This window comes from Peromyscus californicus, unplaced genomic scaffold (assembly GCF_007827085.1).
Source record: "Peromyscus californicus insignis strain IS unplaced genomic scaffold, ASM782708v3 Scaffold_1__1_contigs__length_55948999, whole genome shotgun sequence".
NCBI classification, from domain to species: domain Eukaryota; kingdom Metazoa; phylum Chordata; class Mammalia; order Rodentia; family Cricetidae; genus Peromyscus; species Peromyscus californicus.
Window position 1 is genome coordinate 34502909 of NW_026294492.1, and position 18079 is coordinate 34520987.

At 43.7% G+C, this 18079-nt stretch overlaps 1 protein-coding gene across 2 annotated transcripts in view; it reads left to right on the plus strand.

Annotated features, from left to right (window-relative positions):
• Dync2li1 (dynein cytoplasmic 2 light intermediate chain 1) overlaps positions 1–18079 on the plus strand; it is a 38281-nt gene that overhangs the window by 8341 nt on the left and 11861 nt on the right. For both annotated transcript variants that reach the window (XM_052746445.1, XM_052746446.1), the window contains exons 4-8: positions 845–914; positions 5222–5310; positions 13028–13214; positions 14328–14396; positions 14963–15040. In XM_052746445.1, the coding sequence (XP_052602405.1) occupies positions 845–914; positions 5222–5310; positions 13028–13214; positions 14328–14396; positions 14963–15040 (493 nt within the window). The remainder of the gene's footprint in view (positions 1–844; positions 915–5221; positions 5311–13027; positions 13215–14327; positions 14397–14962; positions 15041–18079) is intronic.

The window sequence follows — 18079 nt, forward strand, 5'->3', positions numbered from 1 at the left end:
GGGCAGAAGGGACATGGGAAGTCTCTTAGTGCATATGGAGTTGTGGTTTTACAGGTTGAGGAGTCATGAGGATTGATCGCCCAGCAATGTGAATGAATATACTTCATACTATGAACTGCACACTTTTTTCCCCAGAGCTGAGGACCAAACCCAGGGCCTTGCACTTGCTAGGCAAGCACTCTACCACTAAGCTAAATCCCCAACCCTGAACTGCACACTTAAAATGGTTATACCAGTAAAATTTACTGCATGTATTTCTTACCACATTAAAAATGATTGTATATCATGTAGTTGCTTACTGAACAATTTAAACTTGCATGAATACTTCATAATCATTTGAATATTTTCCAAGTTGTTTGTTGGTTTTATGCCCTTGTTCATATAATTTTTTTTCAACTTTCATATTTGGGCTGAGATTTGAAACAAAAAACTACATAAAAGTCTTCCCTTGATGTCCTTACTAGTTGACAGGAATTAGGTTTTCAGCTCCCACATCGAGGCTGAGCAAACAAGTCAGCATTTCCCCACGGCCTGGATTCAGAGAGCTGATGACCCAGCACGGCCCTTGATGCTGCCAGCCTGCTACTTCCCACCCTGCAGGGGTACCTTGCTATTTAGGCATCATTATTCACTGCTGCACCTGCCACTAAAATCTCTGAGATGGTGTTGAAGGGTTTATTTGGGTCTTGTGGAATAACGTCATTTTAACTTTATCTCAGTGCTGGTATTCAAGGTAACCTCCTTACTAATAAAGTGTTTAAGAGGATGTAAAAATGGCAGGACTATAGCATAAGAAACCAGTTCCGCCATCATGATAATAAATAATTCTGCCTTTGTTGTATAGGGATGAGCCAGCAAAGCCAACCTTAGCTTTGGAATATACATATGGAAGAAGAACGAAGGGGCATAACACAGTGAGTTCTTTTTAAAGTAGTGTCTCATGCCTTCGATGGGAAGCCTTAATGCTGAGATGGCTCTGTGTTATCTACACACAGTAAACATACCAATGATGCATGTCATAGACGTGTGCTGTTAAATGTCACATGAGGATCCACTGATGTGAAGCTCGCCGAATCTGTGAAAACATTTTTGCTTTCTCTGTTGTATCCTAAAGTGTTGAAAAGGTTGATTTGCAACTTTTGTATTTATGCTTTTTTTTTTTTTTTTTTTTTTGGTTTTTTGAGACAAGGTTTCTCTGTGTAGCCCTGGCTGTCCTGGAACTCACTCTGTAGACCAGGCTGGCCTCGAACTCACTGAGATCTGTCTGGCTCTGCCTCCCAAAGTGCTGGGATTAAAGGCGTGCACCACGTGGTTTTGTGTTTTAAGACTAGATCTTATGTATCTCAGGCTGACCTGAAACTCATTTTGTATTCCAGATTTGCAATCCTCCTGTCTTTGCCTTCTGGGTATTGTTGGAATGAAAAGCATGTGACACCAGGCTCGGCATGAAATAAGATTTCTTTGTAACTTAATGGTATAGGGTTCTTTGCCTACTTATCGTAATTCTATAGATGAGACTTTTTCTGTCTTTCAAATGAAAATAGCATTATTACTGTCTCTCCATTTTTGTAATTTTTAATTCTTCTTTAGATTTGTCGTACAATATATTTTGAATATTCCCGCTCCTCCAAGTCCTCCCTATCCTTTCTACCTCTCTACTCACCGCCTTTATATTCTTCTCTCTCGAAAGGGGGTGGGGAATCCAAGCAAACAAAAGAAAGCAAAGGAAAGAAGAAAAAACACCAAATAATAACAAGAAAAGGCACACAGAAAGGAAAAGCTTTGGATCATTTTGTATCTGTCAACAGGTTACTCCTGAACACGAGGCCTGCCTTCGGAGTGTGGTTGATAATACCCAATTTTCCCTACTGGGGAAAACTGATTTCCCCTCTCCCAGCAGCTATCAATTCCAAATAGTTTCTTGGTCAGGAACTTGGTGCCTGCTTCCCCTTCTCCATGCCGGGATTTTATCTAGACTAGTCCTTGTGCATTCTATCACAGTCTCTGTGAGTTTATATGTGTGTATCAGCCCTGTTGTGTATGGAAGACGTTTTTTCCATGGGGTCATTCACCACCTCTGACTCTTAACCATCTTTCCCCCTCCCCTGCCTCGCCCTTCCACAAAGATCCCTGAGCCTTGACAGGAGGGATTTGATCCATTTAGGGCTGAGTGCCCCAAGGTCTCTTACTGTCTGCACATTGTCCAGCTGTGGGTCTCTGTGTTAATCACCATCTCCTGCCAGAAGAAGCTTCTCTGATGAGATTTGAGCAATGCACTGATACTCAGGCATAGCAATATGTCATTAGGAGTCATTTTATTGCTATGTTCATTTAGAAGAAGAATAGTAGGTTTTCCTCTAAGCCCATGACCTGTCTAGTCTCAGGTTCTTGGCCTCATTAACAGTGTCAGATGGGGTTCCATCACATGGAATGGGTCTTAAATCCAATCAAAAAGTGCTTGGTTGCTCCCGTAACTTTGGTACCAGTTTTGCACCAGTCTATCTTGCAGGCAGGTCACTGTTGCAGAGTTTATAGCTGGGCGGTATTAATGATTTCTCTTCTCCTCTGGTGGCATGCAAAGTACCTCCCAGCACTATGAATGCTCATCAGTAGACATGGAGTTGATAGTTGTGCGGGGGCTCAACTTCTCCATGTTCAATGACATGAGTAAGTGGTGTCTTCGGCAATAGGGCCTTTCCATCCATCCAGTAGACAATAGCGTTGGCAATCGCCTTTGATGCTTGAGAGGTGTTGGGGAGGTCATGGGACCCCTTTGGCCAACACCTCAACACAAAGTAACCCTTTCCAGGCATTGGAGGTTTTACTTGGTCACATATGATCTCTAGTGGAATTTGCCTCCTACACACACACACACTATATGGTAACTCTAAGGTGTTTTTTTTTTAATTATGTGTTTGCATGTGTATCTTCGAGTGGGTTTATTTGCACATGAGTCAGGTGCCCACAGAAACTGGAAGAGGGCATTGGGTTGCCTAGAGCTGGAGTGATAGGCAGTTGAGGGCTGCCTGATGCTGTTGCTGGAAACAACTGGGTTCTCTGCAGAGCAACAAGCACTTTTTAATCACTAAGCCTTCTCTCCAGCCCCCTGATGGTTCTGTTGCATTTCGAAGACAGGTTCTTCTTATATCTGGCACTCTCTGTTCACTCCTGAATGGCCTTGAACTCACAATTCTGCTGCCTTAAACCTCCTGGGGGCTGGTATTACAGGTGTGGATGAATCACCATATCAATTTTAGGAGTTACTTTTGATTTCTCTAAAAATCTTCTAAAAATAGGGGGCTTGAACTGTGGAATATTTGGGAAAATATACTGTTCAAAATCTAAATTGCTAGTGTTTTTTAAAAAACATAGCATTGGGAATGTAGCTCAGTGTTAGAGGATTTGACTAGCATTCTGTAGTCCCTGAATTCAGTCCATAGCATTTTAGGAGGGGAAATAATCTAAACGTTGATAGTACTGTTGGAGACCACAGGCCTAGAGGCTAATCCCGTTCTCACCTGTTTTAGTGTCTGTTCAGAAACTGTTCAGCATAGAGTAGTAAACTGGTGGGACAGAAATTCCTAAGTAGAATTGCTTTTGGAACTCTCATAGCAAAAGGGGGTCATTTCTTAAACTTAGGTGTGTGGAAGAACGGTGTAGAACAGAAGGTCCTACTGTTCCTACACAGAGGCACATTTGTGTAGAAATGATCTAGTTCAAATGTTTGCTCATTAGACCGTGTATTAAAGAATTGTGTGGCCAAGCATGGTAGCACATACCCATGGCCCCGGTACTCAGGAAGTGGAAGCACGTGGATCTTTGTGAGTTCAAAGTCAGCCGCGTCTGTGTAGCAAGTTCCAGTCCAGCCAGGACTGCATAGTGAGACCCTGTCTCAAAAAAGAAAAACAGGGAGAGAGAGAGAGAGAGAGATAGAGAGAGAGAGAGAGAGAGAGAGAGAGAGAGAGAGAGAGAGAGAGAGAATTATATGACAGATACAAATGTGTCAGGAATTGAAACTGCCTATTATTGCTTCCTGGATCCACCAATGAAAGTCGGTTATTAAAACTAAGAAATTAAAAAGCAAAGAAAACATACTGAGATGCAGAAGAGTTTCGTTTTTATGATTCACATGGTGTATAGTGTGAGTTAGCCTTTTTATGGGAAACTTGAAGGAGCTCTCAGAAGCTTGACTTTCGAGAAGGGCTGTAAAAGCCCCCTTTGTCACATTGTGAAGCCAGAAAGATTTTCCAGTGAAGCATGATTCATTCCACAAACATTAGTGATTCAAGTATCAACAACAGGAAAGTGATTTTAGAGATTCTAAGAATTTATCCCCTGAAAGGAAAATAGGGTATGTTCATCTAAAACTTGCTTGACTACCTTCTGCCCGTTCTAGTTCGTGATAGCAGGTACGTGAGAACCCACGTGACTGGTTGTCACCTGCTTTTCCTCTAACTGGGCCATGGCACGGGGATTTTCTATATTTATTCCCAAAGTTTCACACTTTGTCGGGTTAAAGGCTTCGTTATGAGTTCTAGATGGAAGCACTCTGTCAGCTCCCTGTACAGACAAAGACGCTTGAGCATCAGCCCAAAAGTTGACAGCAGGAGAAAGGCCCCATCGAACAGTCCCGGGCGCTGCTCTCAGTCAGACTGTTCCAAACCACACGGCTGCCTGGCCCTGTCAGGCCCCTCTTAGCTACAGGGTTCTCCAAACTGAAAAGCATGGCTAGCTTTATCCCAGTCTCCTGCCCACGCTTGTCATTACCAATGGCAGCCTGTCATGTTCCTCGGGCCTAGACTGTATCTGCTGTGTCCCCATTTCTCAGGTCTTACCTGTACAACTTGTTCATTTGTGAGCATCTGTATTTCTAAATCATAATGTTCTATTCCACTGCTGTATGTTTATCTAGAATCCCAAGTGTGTTAAACTGATTAGTTATGCTTAAATTTTACTTAAGTATCTATTTCATGTGTATTAATATTTATAAAGTTGGGAGGAGAAAACATTTATTCCTGACGGCTCACCTTTGCTCATAGAATGCATTTGATGCATTTCGAGGTATGGAATAAAGGAAGGCAAAAGTTTCAAGTAAAAAGAAAGGATTAGTCAAGGGGTGAGTGAATATTTTGTTTCTATAATTATTACTGATAGGTGCTAATAGAAAAACCACTCAAAAGTTTGAAATTGAATATTTTTTAAACCCTCTATTTTCTTTCAGCCAAAAGACATTGCTCACTTTTGGGAGCTGGGTGGAGGAACCTCCTTATTGGACCTAATAAGCATACCAATCACGTGTGATTCGTTGAGGTGAGTGGAAGTTCACAGGCCTTCCGTGGATGCATGCTCACAGGCCTTCCCGAGTCAACATTTTGGAGACTGTTTTCTGTCATCTGGAGGTTTCCAGCCCCTCCTTTCTATGAGCTTAGAGCATTGCGTCCAGAGAAGTCTTGAGAGACCCAGGGTTCCAGCTAAAGCCGAGTGAGATACATTCCTGCCAGCTACGTACTTTACAAGCCTGCTAGCAGGGAAAGCATGTCAAATAGTATTTGGGTGATGAGTTCATTTTCAAAACTAAATATGAAAAGCATCATTCTTTCTGCTCTTAGTGGAAGTTAACTCAGCTCTGGGATCTTTCTTCATCTGGCTGGGGTCAGTCTCTCATGGAATTGAATGCACAGTAATATTATTAAGCTTCGTCCAAAGGAAGACTGTTGGAGAGGAGAGATCTCTCTACTGGCTTTTTTGTTTGTTTGTTTGTTTATCTTGTTTTGATTTTGGAGACAGGGTTTCTTTGTGTAGCCCTGGCTGTCCTGGAACTCACTCTGTAGACCAGGCTGGCCTCGAACTCAGAGATCTGCCTGCCTCTGCCTCCCGAGTGCTGGGACCAAAGGTGTGGCCACCACCGCCTGGCTTTTTGTTGTTGTTCTCTCTACTGGCTTTTTAGAACCAAAACCAAGGGGTCCACCCCAAATCCACAGACACTCCCACATATTGGCCATATCAGATGTGGAAACTTGTGACCTTTCTGAGTTACTGGGAACTGATCTTAGCCAAGAAAAACAATTAAATATGAAGTATCTTTCTTGTCCGTGATTAATCCAAACCATCGCTGTTGCTGAGCCAAATTCAAGGACCAGGTATCATTTGGTACATTTCAAGCATGCAGAGCCTTAGAGATGGGTCTTCTTTCCAGGACAATTGCTTTTCCAGAGCTGGCTGGATACAGGTCAGGCTGGCTTAATTTATCCAGTGATTTCTTCTTTTTAGTAATATGTAACTTATTCTCTTTTATTTTGAGACAGGGTCTGGCAGTGTAGCCCCAGGTAGCTTCAATCTCACAGAGGTCCACCCAGCTTTGCCCTCCGAGTCCTGGGATTAAAAGCAAGCATGAACTATTATTGCACTCTCTCTCTCTCTCTCTCTCTCTCTCTCTCTCTCTCTCTCTCTCTGTGTGTGTGTGTGTGTGTGTGTGTGTGTGTGTGTGTGTGTGTGTGTGTGCATACACGTGTTCATATGTATGTGCCTGTGAGTACAAGGAAGCCAAAGGTCACTATGGGGTGTCTTCATTATCCTTCACCGTATTTAATACTTTTGAGATAGGGTCTCTTGCTGAACCTGGAGCTCATCCCTAGTAGCTGGGTTAGCCAGTGAGCCTCAGAGACTCTCCCGTCTGTGCCTTCCCAGCACCGGGATTACAGGTGCATGCCCTGGGCACAGGATTTAAACGGGTGCTGGGGATCTGAACTTCCAGTCCTCAGGCTTTCTTGGTATGCACCTCACCAACTGAGCCATCTGCCCAGACACAAAAGTGACTGTGCTTACACAGGACACTTGATATGAAGAGTACCTAGAGTCACAGGTGGAGACCTGGGTCTCCCAGCCTTCTGTAGACAACTCTGCAGTGCCATTGGGTTTTGTTTTTCCTTTTATTGAAAATAGACTTTTTTCTCATAGAGTATAGTCCAATTAGGGTTTCCCTTTGTCTACCCCCCTCACTTCCTCCCTACCTTCCCCTCCATCTAGATTCACCTGTTTTCTGTTCCTTAGCAGAAAATAAGCAGGCTTCTAAGGAATAATAATTAAAAAATAATAATAATACAAAACAAAAACTGACACATCAGAATAGGACATCACAAACAAACAGAAGGAAAGAGTTCAAGAAAAGACACAAGAAACAGAGACACGGAGAGCCGCCAGGAATCCCATAAAAACACGAAACTGGAAGCCATAATACGTACACAAATTAAGGTAAAAAGGGAGACACACACACACGCACGCACACACACACAAAATAAATTAAAAATATCTTAAGAGATAAAATAAATAGATAGATAGATAGATAGATAGATAGATAGATAGATAAATAGATAGATAGATAGATAAATAGATAGATAGATAGATAGATAGATAGATAGATAGATAAATAAATAAATAAATAAATAAATAAATAAATAAATAAATAAATAAATAAAAGCTCTGACACAGCATCATGAGACAGAGAACCTCCAATGATGCCGTTCTCTTTGTTTTCTCTTGGCCGTCTACTGCTGCGTGTGTAGTCTACCCTTAAAAGTAGTTTGTTTCTCCAGTGAGACTCTGTGTTGTCAGCGTTCTCTAGAGGGACAGAACGGATAGAATGAATCTATGTGTAGAGAGAAAGGTGATTTATTCAAATGGCATACAGGCTGTGGTCCAGCTATTCCAACAATGACTATTTACCAATGAAAGGTCCAAGAATCCAGTAGTTGTTCAGTGCACAAAGCTTGATGTCTCGGCTGGTCTTCAGGATACACTGGAACCCGGAAGAAGTAGGCTCTAATGCCAGTGAAGGACTGGACTTGTCAGCAAGAGCTAGAGCAAGCATGCAAAGAGAGAGCTACTTCCTTCTTCCATGTCCTTTATCCAGGCTGCCAGCAGAAGGAACAGCCAGATTAAAGGTGGATCCTCCCACCTCAGAAGATCTGGACCAAAAGTGGGTCTTCCCACTTCAAATGATTCAATTAATTAAGACAAAAATCTCTCACGAATATATCCAGCCACTTGATTTTAGATAATTCCAGTTATAGTCAAATTAACAACCAAGAACAGCAATTGTAGACTCCCTTAGAGAAAACTCAACTTTCATTTACAAGTGGTTATCAATTGGAGATAGATTCTGGGTTGGGGATGGGGTTTGTGTCCACTTCTTTCAGCTCTAGGATCCCATCTGATGCAGACAAATGCAGGCCCTGTGCATGCTGCCTCAGTCTCTGAGTTCCTGTGTGTGCAGATCTTGTTGATTTAGAGGGCCTTGTTTCCTTGGTATCCTCCATCCCCTCCGGCTCTTACACGCTTTCTGCCTCCTCTTCTGCAGGGTTCCCTGAGCCTTGAGGGGAGGGATTTGATGGAGACAGCCTGTTTAGAGATGAGTGTTCCAAGGTCTCTTGCTCCATGCATAATGTCTGGCTGTGGGTCTCTGTATTTGTTCCCATCTGCTGCAGGAGGAAGCTTCTCTGATGATGGCTGAGCAAGGCACTGATCTATGATATGAATGTAGCAGAGTGTCATTAGAAGTCATTTTTATTGCTGCTTTCTTTTAGTACAACAGTAGTATTTGGTTTTATCATGGTCCTTGGGCTAGGATAGTCTGATGTTCTTGGTCACCAAAACAGTGTCAGGTGTGAGTTTCGTCCCCTGAAGTGGCCTTCTGTCAAGTCAGATGTGGTTGGTGACTCCCACAAGCTTTGTGCCACCGTTGCCCTCACACGTCTTACAGTCAGGACAGCATTATAAGTAGAAGGGTCTGTAGCTGACTTGATGTTCACGTTTCTCCTTTGGTAGTGTGCACAGTACTTTCTTGAGCCAAAGATGCTAGCCCATAGGGGTGAAGGCTCTATGTAGGCACCAGCTTGGTTTCTCCGTCTTCAGTGAGTTGTGTAGATGTTGTCTTCAGCAACATAGCCTTGCTGTCAGTTTGTGAAGAGCAATCTATTGTCTTGGCAACAGCCTAGGTTGTTTGGGGATTCCCGTGGGACTCCTTTGGCCAACAAGTCAATTAGATGTACCCTGTTCCCAGTACTGGAAGCTTCATTTGGTGGCAAGATGTCCAGTTTTGTTTTGTTTTTTTTTTAAAGATTTATTTATTTATTTATTATGTATACAGCATGTATGACTGCAGGCCAGAAGAGGGCACCAGATCTCATTACAGATGGTCGTGAGCCACCATGTGGTTGCTGGGAACTGAACTCAGGACCTCTGGAAGAGCAGTCAGTGCTCTTAACCTCTGAGCCAGCTCTCCAGCCCCAAGATGTCCAGTTTTATATATACATGTAGGGCCTATGTTTCTGCTTATAATCATCTTTTCACTGTGACATTAGCTTTTTTTTTTTTAAGGAACTTCACAGCTACATACTTTTACATTTGACTTTCTTTCTTTCTTTCTTTTTTTTATTAGTTTTTCAAGATAGGGTTTCTTTATGTAGCCTTGGTTGTCCTGAAACTCTCTCTGTAGACCAAGCTGGCCTTGAACTCACAGAGATTTGCCTGCATCTGCCTCCCAGGTGCTGGGATTAAAGGTGTGCGCCACCACTGCCCAGATTGACTTTCTTTAGTGGAGACAAGCAAAGCTTGCTGGGAATTAGCATGATTTATGGTTGACAATTGAGAAGAGGTGAGAGTGGGGAGGAGCTAAGGAACCCTCTGCCCACCGTGTAGCCAGAGGCGGGCTCCTGTCCTGGCCCTGACCCCTGACTCCTATGTGACCTCACTCCTCTTTATTTAATCTGAGACTGTTCGGGCCAGACAGGCTCGTGGAAATTCGGGGTTCTAAAGGAAGTGAAATCTTAACATGCTTCTCACTGTGTGAGGTCTCAGTCTTCCTGTCCCTGGGCTCTAGGGCAGCTGGAGCCAGCTTTGGGAGATGGGAAGGATCCCAGTTGTAACGAATAGGAAAGAGCATCATAGGCCCAAGTCTGGGTGCAAAGTCAGCTGCTGGGTCGTCAAAGAATTGGGGTTGCAGAGGATTTCACTTCATGTAGTTGCTAATCATGGAGAATTTTAAAACTGGAATTAGTTTACACATAATTTCCTTGTATTGAGCAAAACCAGCAAATTGAGAAACTGATATATTGACACATGCAATGCGATATTGTTTTCCTTTAAATGTCCATAGAACTGAGTGTTTCCACAGGCTTTAGATAATTTGCAATAGAACATTTCCTGTGGTCTGATCCCACTTGAAGAATTTTTTAAGCTGTTTTCTTAGCTAACATTTGCCATAAAGAAAGTACAGAGCAACATAAGTACTAGAAGCAAAACATTTATTAGTAGGAAAAGTTGGGTAATCCATTTCTCTTTTGCCTGTTTTTAATGACAAAAATGATTTTTATGTTGTATGTATTTGACCATAGTAAAAAGGTTGCATAGGTCTTTAAAAAAATACAACTATAAAACAAAGTATAATCTATTAAAGTATAAAGTAAAATTAGTTTCTTTACTACTACATGTTTATTATATGAGTCTATAGTGAAGCCGAATGTTTATAAGCTTAGTAAGGTGACGTGGAAATGTTTGTCTGGACAATAATTTTACAGCTATGGCTCATAATTAATGTCTAAATGATTCCTTTCTAATTGAGACCACAGGCATAGACTTTGTATACTGTTTGGTATGAATTACACCGAACAGCTGGTTGGACTGACTCACACAAAATAACTAAATAGCATCATCTTGTTTCCTAGCAGAGTATTTGTCTGTTGAATAAGAATGTTGACTGTGGCGTGGGCGGGGTGGGGGTGGGGGGCGGGCGGGTGGGCGGGTGGCACACACCTTTAATCCCAGCACTCAGCAGACAGAGGCAGGCAGATCTCTGTGAGTTCGAGGCCAGCCTGGGCTACAGAGTGAGTTCCAGGACAGGCTCAAAGCTACACAGAAAAACCCTGTCTCGGGAAAAAAAAAAAAAAAAAAAAAAAAAGAAAGAAAAGAATGTTGTCTGTGAGCTTGGTGTGATGGAGCAGGACTCTAGAGGCAGAGGCAAGCAGAGCTAGTTCCAGGACTGTTAGGTCTACACAGAGAAACCCTGCCTCAAAAAAAAAAAAAAAAAAACCAATATGTGGCCATGATTAAATGTCTGTGTACAGATTATTACCATATTCTAAAGCATTCCTAGGTTTATATATATTTGTTTTTCAGTTGATAAAATATACAGAACCTAAAATTCACCACTGACGTTATTTATAAACGAGTTATTCTGTGGCATTAAGTGTATTTCCACTGTCCTACAACCAATGCCACCACATTTAGTACTAGGGACTTCTGTCCTTCTGCAGTGAAGTTCCTGCAGGCTCTCAGCAGTTTGACTCGATGGTACCTTCTGTCATGAGGTCATCTAGTATTTGTCTTTTTGTAGTTTAACTTAGCATAATGTCTCAAGGTTCGCACTGGAGCATGTCTCAAGCTTTCTTCCTTTGTAAAAGTGAGCAATACCTCATCTGTGTATGTATATACTACAGTTTGTCCTTCTGTTGACCTGTCCACAGGCATTTGGGGGTTGCCATGAACACTGATACACACACACTTACTCAGTCATAGCTTTCTCCTGGGCATAGTGCCTCATGCCTGTAATCCCAGCAGCCTGGGGCCAAGGCATGCAGATCACAGTGTGTTCAAGGCCATCCTTGGCTATAAAATAAGTTCGAGGACAGCCAGGGCTACAAGATGAGTCCCTGTCTCAAAAAACAAACAAACAACAACAACAAACAAGTTTAGCTTCTTCAGAACTTGGAGCATAGACCTGGAAATAGAATTGCTGAATCATGTGGTGACTCTTTCTGATTGTTTTAGGAACTGCCACGCTGTTTTCCGCAGCGGCTACACCATTTTGTTTTCTTACCTGTGTTACAGAGTTCGAATACTTCTGTGTTCTCAGGAGCACTTCCTGTCTTCTTTTCTTTGGTAACAGCTACCCTAATGGCTGTGATTATCCTATCGCTGGGGGTTTGTTTTGCACTTTCCCCATAATTAATGGTGGTGAGCATTTTTTAATTTTTAAAAATTTTATATGTATGGGTATTTTGCCTGCATGTATGTGGATCTGTGCACCATAGGCATGCAGTGCCCACAGAGGCCAGCAGGGGGTGTCACACAAACATGCATATACACACACATGCATGTGGATCTGTGCACCACAGGCATGCAGTGCCTACAGAGGACAGCAGGGGTGCCACACCCCACCACCACCCTCCAAACCCACCCACCAACCCCACTCCAGAACTAGAGTCATAGATGGATCTGAGCCACCCTTTGGGTGTGGGGATTGAACTTTCATTTTCTGGGAGAACAGCCATGCTTTAACTGCTGAACCGATCATCTCTCCAGTCCTTAAGCATCTTTTCGTGTGCTTCTCTGCCAAGAGCACATCTCTTTGGAGTTATTTGAATGAATGTTTAAGTAGATTATTTCGTTGTTGTTTAGATTCGTGTTTAATGTGTAGGGATGGAGTCCTCTGCCTGTGGTGACAGCAGTGTCCTCTGCTAGTCAGGGCTGTGCTTTCAGAGAAGCAGGGCTGGAAGACGTACAGCTTCACTTACAGGCAGTTCTTCAGACTGCTGGTTGTATAAATACGAACTTCTAAACTCAGATCCATAGTATGGGCGTCACCACATCTTCTAGGGAGGGCCCTCAGAAAGGGCTCCCAGCGAGGCTCGTCAGTCGTCCGTCTCCTCCATGTTGTGTTGCTGCTGTCCTTGGCAGATTCTGGCCCCTCTTCTGGAGCGCGAGGTGAGATTAGGTCTAAACTTGGCGTTGTTGGACCCATGTGCTTTCAGCCCCTCTGTCTGAACTGGTTTGTTTCTGTGTGATACTGAGCTCCGGGGGGAAGAACACCCACATACATACAGCTTCGACTCTGAGTTCTCGCTCTCACCCCCCTCTTAGAATGATGATATGCTGGGTTTTTCTTAAACTACTTTAGATAAATGTCAGTACATTCATGCCTCAAAACAGCCACTGTTGGGAATCTTGTTTAAAGCTGTTGTCATCTCTGTAGGACATTCTCTATTGTTCTTGTCCTGGATCTATCCAAACCTAATGATCTCTGGCCCACCATGGAAAATCTGTTGCAAGCCACAAAAAGCCACGTAGACAAAGTGATAATGAAGCTGGGGAAGATAAATTCCAAAGCAGCCTCGGAGATGAGGCAGAAGATGTGGAGCATCATGCAGAAGGACCATCCGGTGAGTTGCTATTGCTTTCTCCTGGCGTCTGCCCCACACTGAGTCGAGACAGCGTCGCAGCACAGCATCCTCAGTTTTCTGCATGACTTAAAATTTGTTGGATGTAGATGAACCTGCTCACCGGAAAATTATAGCAATTTCATCAAACCTCAGTAAGAGCAAAACAAGGCAAAGATGGCTATGTCTTCTTGTTAGACATCCCCTGTGATTATTGTGGTATATCATACCACTCAAAAGAAATGGAGTTTTAAAGTAGAGTTTTGATATTGATTTTATAATCTCGGTAAGATGGAGGTGAGCATGCAGATGGACTGGTGCAGAGCGGCTGAAGCTGCAGATTGAAGCGGGAGCCGAGTTTCCCCAACCTTGCCCAGCACTGTGTGTCCTACATTCATTTAATGTCTGTCACATGTCACGATGCTCTCCCCGTCATCTAAAAGCTGTTTAAATTATAAACTTGCTGCGATGCAACACAAGTTATTTAAATGCAGCCTGAAATGTTGTCATCTAGAAAACTAAGAGAAGCGTTTCATGGTGTCCATTGTGTGCATGTGTCTAACATAGTATCAGATCAGAACGAAGCCAAACAGCAAACAATTAACATACACTAGAAACTCCATACAGATGATGTACAGTGAAAGAAAACAGAACTATAGCCAGGCGACGGTGGCACACACCTCCGATCCCAGCACTCAGGAGGCAGAGGCAGGTAGAGCGCTGAGCTCGAGGCCAGCCTGGGCTACAAAGTGAGTTCCAGGACAGCCAGAGCTACACAGAGAAACACTGTCTTGAAGAGAGAGAGAGAGAGAGAGAGAGAGAGAGGGAGGGAGGGAGGGAGGGAGGGAGGGAGGGAGGGAGGGAGGGAGGGAGGGAGGGAGGGAGAGAGGAAGAAAACAGAACAACAGAACAGGGAAATGAATGAACCATGGTGTTGAGGGACTTGCTGTTTCTGGCTTCACACTTAAAATACAGCAGGAAGTGAAAGTAAATATAGTAACAAACTCTATGACAGAGAATATGAAGAGACCAGAAATGGTGGTTTTTTAAGTAAATATAAATTCCTGAGGGCATAGCAATAAACAATTGTAATCAACCAAGTATATTTATTAACAGGATCGTGAGTTAATTGACCCGTTTCCAATACCCCTGGTCATAATCGGAAGTAAATATGATATTTTTCAGGTAGGTGCTCCCTTTGCAGCTCTTCGTTGGACATGTATGGCTATGCTTTGTGGGGAGGAATAAAAATGATGAAATAAGAACTGTAACTCTGGAAGGGACAGGCTCAGAGACAGCCATCTTAAGGATTTTAGAAAGGGAGATAGAGCAAGGATGTCCCAAAGAAGTGAGGAAAGAGAGTACAATGGTTAGAACAGGGACGAGGCAGAAGACTTAGGAAACGAATCTTCAGCCGCTGAGGGATAAGATTTACTTCCCAACTTTAAATTGAAGAAAGTAGGAAATTAATTTCTTCTTATCTTGGCTTGTCAGAGAATCCTTCGGGTATTCCTCAGGATAAAATGTGTGCTTATATCTGGATTCCCTTAAGCCGAGCGTTTAAGCGGATCTGATAGCTCTGGCAGTAGCGGGCTGCAGCCTTGTTCGGTCTCTGTAGACAGGAACGTGGAGGTGACCGCGCCCAACTCCTCAGGGTGGGGGGTTTAAAAATAAATAACGTGTGTCTGCCCAAGTGAACTGTTGAGATCTCTCGGCTTATTTTTTCCTTTTAATAATTTTTTTTTCTCCAGGACTTTGATCCTGAGAAGAGAAAGGTGATATGCAAGACGCTTCGGTTTGTTGCACATTATTACGGAGCCTCACTGATGGTCAGTCCTGTTCCTGAGGGAATGTGCGGGAAGGAGGAGCTGGGCTCACAGATGTGCCTAACAGATGTGCCTAATGTCACCTTTTGCCCTCTTTCCTCCCCCACTGCCAAAGCCCTGTTCCTGCAGGCCGTGAGGTGTGCACAGAGCACGCTCTGCTTGCTGTGGCTTCTCCTCCCTACATGGCCTGTGTCTGTAAGCCCAGGCCAGCTGACAGAGATATATTGGTGTTTTCACTCATTTTCATTTTTCTCTTTAAGAATTAGTATCTGCCAGGCAGTGGTGGCGCACGCCTTTAATCCCAGCACTCGGGAGGCAGAGCCAGGCAGATCTCTGTGAGTTCGAGGCCAGCCTGGGCTACCAAGTGAGTTCCAGGAAAAGGCGCAAAGCTACACAGAGAAACCCTGTCTCGAAAAACCAAAAAAAAAAAAAAAAAAAAAAAAAAAAAAAGAATTAGAATCTATAGTCCCTCAAAAGGAAACAGGGAAAAACTTTCAACAAGATGCTTTTATGTAAAAGAAATGATGTTGTAGCGGTTAAAATCATGACTTTTGAAGCCATGCTGCCTTGGCTCAATGTCAGTGTGACCGATTATTAGACACATGATTTAGCAATCACGTAAGCGTCCCCCTCCTCTTGGGCACAAACGGACGGAAATGGTGCCTCCTTCATAGGATTCTTAGGAGGAGCAGCGGAAGGGGTGGGAAGGGCTCGGTGTGTGGCCTGAAACATGGAGCTAGTTGGTAAATGGTGGTGATGTCTGAACACACTCAGGAGACGGAGGCAGGAGGCGCTCATGCAGGCCAGCCTGAGCTACATGGTGAGACGGACCAACCCAAAAAGTTGACAGTTCCTGTCTCAAAACCAAAAGCAAAGCTACCTTAGTCTTTGAATAAATATGTAATAGTCTCCTCTCCTCTAAATTAAAGCACTCAGAGAAATGTGGAGGCAGCATGGCCAAGCCCTTCGCTTTCATGGCTGAAAGTACCATGTATGCTGTATATTTTCAATTGTTATGTGTTTAGAGCATTTCAAATACACTTCATTATGTGTTCTCGCCACCTTTTAAGACTGAGCTCTGTCTGTCTGTATGTCAGGGTGACACGATGCTTTGGAAAATGTTTCTACAGTTTTTACAAGAATCAATACGAACGTTCCGACACTAATACCCTAGTACTAATCAACAGGGGGGAGCGTTCTGGCACTAATACCCTAGTACTAATCAGCAGGGAGGAGCGTTCTGACACTAATACCCCAGTACTAATCAACAGGGAGGAGCGTTCTGACACTAATACCCTAGTACTAATCAGCAGGGAGGGGCGTTCCGACACTAATACCCTAGTACTAATCAACAGGGAGGGGCGTTCCGACACTAATACCCTAGCACTAATCAGCAGGGAGGGGCGTTCCGACACTAATACCCCAGTACTAATCAGCAGGGGGGGGGGCGTTCCGACACTAATACCCCAGTACTAATCAACAGGGGGGAGCGTTCCGACACTAATACCCCAGTACTAATCAACAGGGGGGAGCGTTCCGACACTAATACCCCAGTACTAATCAACAGGGGGGAGCGTTCCGACACTAATACCCCAGTACTAATCAACAGGGAGGGGCGTTCCGACACTAATACCCCAGTACTAATCAACAGGGAGGGGCGTTCCGACACTAATACCCCAGTACTAATCAGCAGGGAGGGGCGTTCCGACACTAATACCCCAGTACTAATCAGCAGGGAGGGGCGTTCCGACACTAATACCCCAGTACTAATCAACAGGGAGGGGCGTTCCGACACTAATACCCCAGTACTAATCAACAGGGGGGGCGTTCCGACACTAATACCCCAGTACTAATCAACAGGGAGGGGCGTTCTGACACTAATACCCCAGTACTAATCAACAGGGAGGGGCGTTCTGACACTAATACCCCAGTACTAATCAGCAGGGAGGGGCGTTCTGACACTAATACCCCAGTACTAATCAACAGGGAGGGGTGTTCTGACACTAATACCCCAGTACTAATCAACAGGGAGGGGTGTTCTGACACTAATACCCCAGTACTAATCAACAGGGAGGGGCGTTCCAACATGATCATTATCTGAAAATGGGGTGTGTTGCTCTAGGTGAGGATGAGTTAGTCCCCAGCACTGAGCTGATTCATGGAGGTCCACAGCTGTGTGTGGAGGTGTTCGAGAGAGGGAGCAGTTGCAGTAATTAGTGAGAGAACTTCCAATGTTCTCCCACACCTACCTCCTGTGAAACATATTTTGAGTAGGTTTTCCCCTCGCCCATATAACACAAACAAAAAAATTTTTTTTTTCGAGACAGGGTTTCCCTGTATAGTTTTGGTGCCTGTCCTGGAACTCACTCTGTAGACCAGGCTGGCCTCGAACTCACAGAGATCCGCCTGCCTCTGCCACCTGAGTGCTGGTATTAAAGGCGTGCACCACTACCGCTCAGCAATACAAACAAAATGTTACAAAATTACGTAGTTTAAATCAACAAAAATATATTAATTATATTGTAATAAATATAAAACTATATAGTAAAATTAAGCAAAACAAAACAATCATTTTTTAATTAAAATTTTCCCTATTTTTAAGTACCGTATGATACACATTAACATGCTCTAATTCTTTGTATTAAATGGCTGTGTCTCATCTTTGTACCCCAGTGCCCTCCTTGAATATTTCCTCTGTGACCTTGTGGGTCTGCCATGGGAACCGGGGAGTTGATATCTTTGCCTTATAAGTGTATTTCACTCCAGTTTAAGGCCCCACCCTGCCATTTCGGACATCCCAGCTGTTCCCTTTGCCTTTGAATGGCATGGTATTTAGAAGGCGAACCCTGACTTAACAGTTGGTAGAGTAACCATGCCTCCTGGTTCCACGCAGTGTCAGAGCCTCGTTATCAGTAGAAGCCACGTCCTTTTCCTCTCCTGAGATGCTCTGGTTCGATCCTCTTATTTTTCACCATGAGAGTATTCGGTAATTCTTTCTTCAGGCTCCGCAGGCAATTCAAATAAGAAGCTGAACAGTCACTT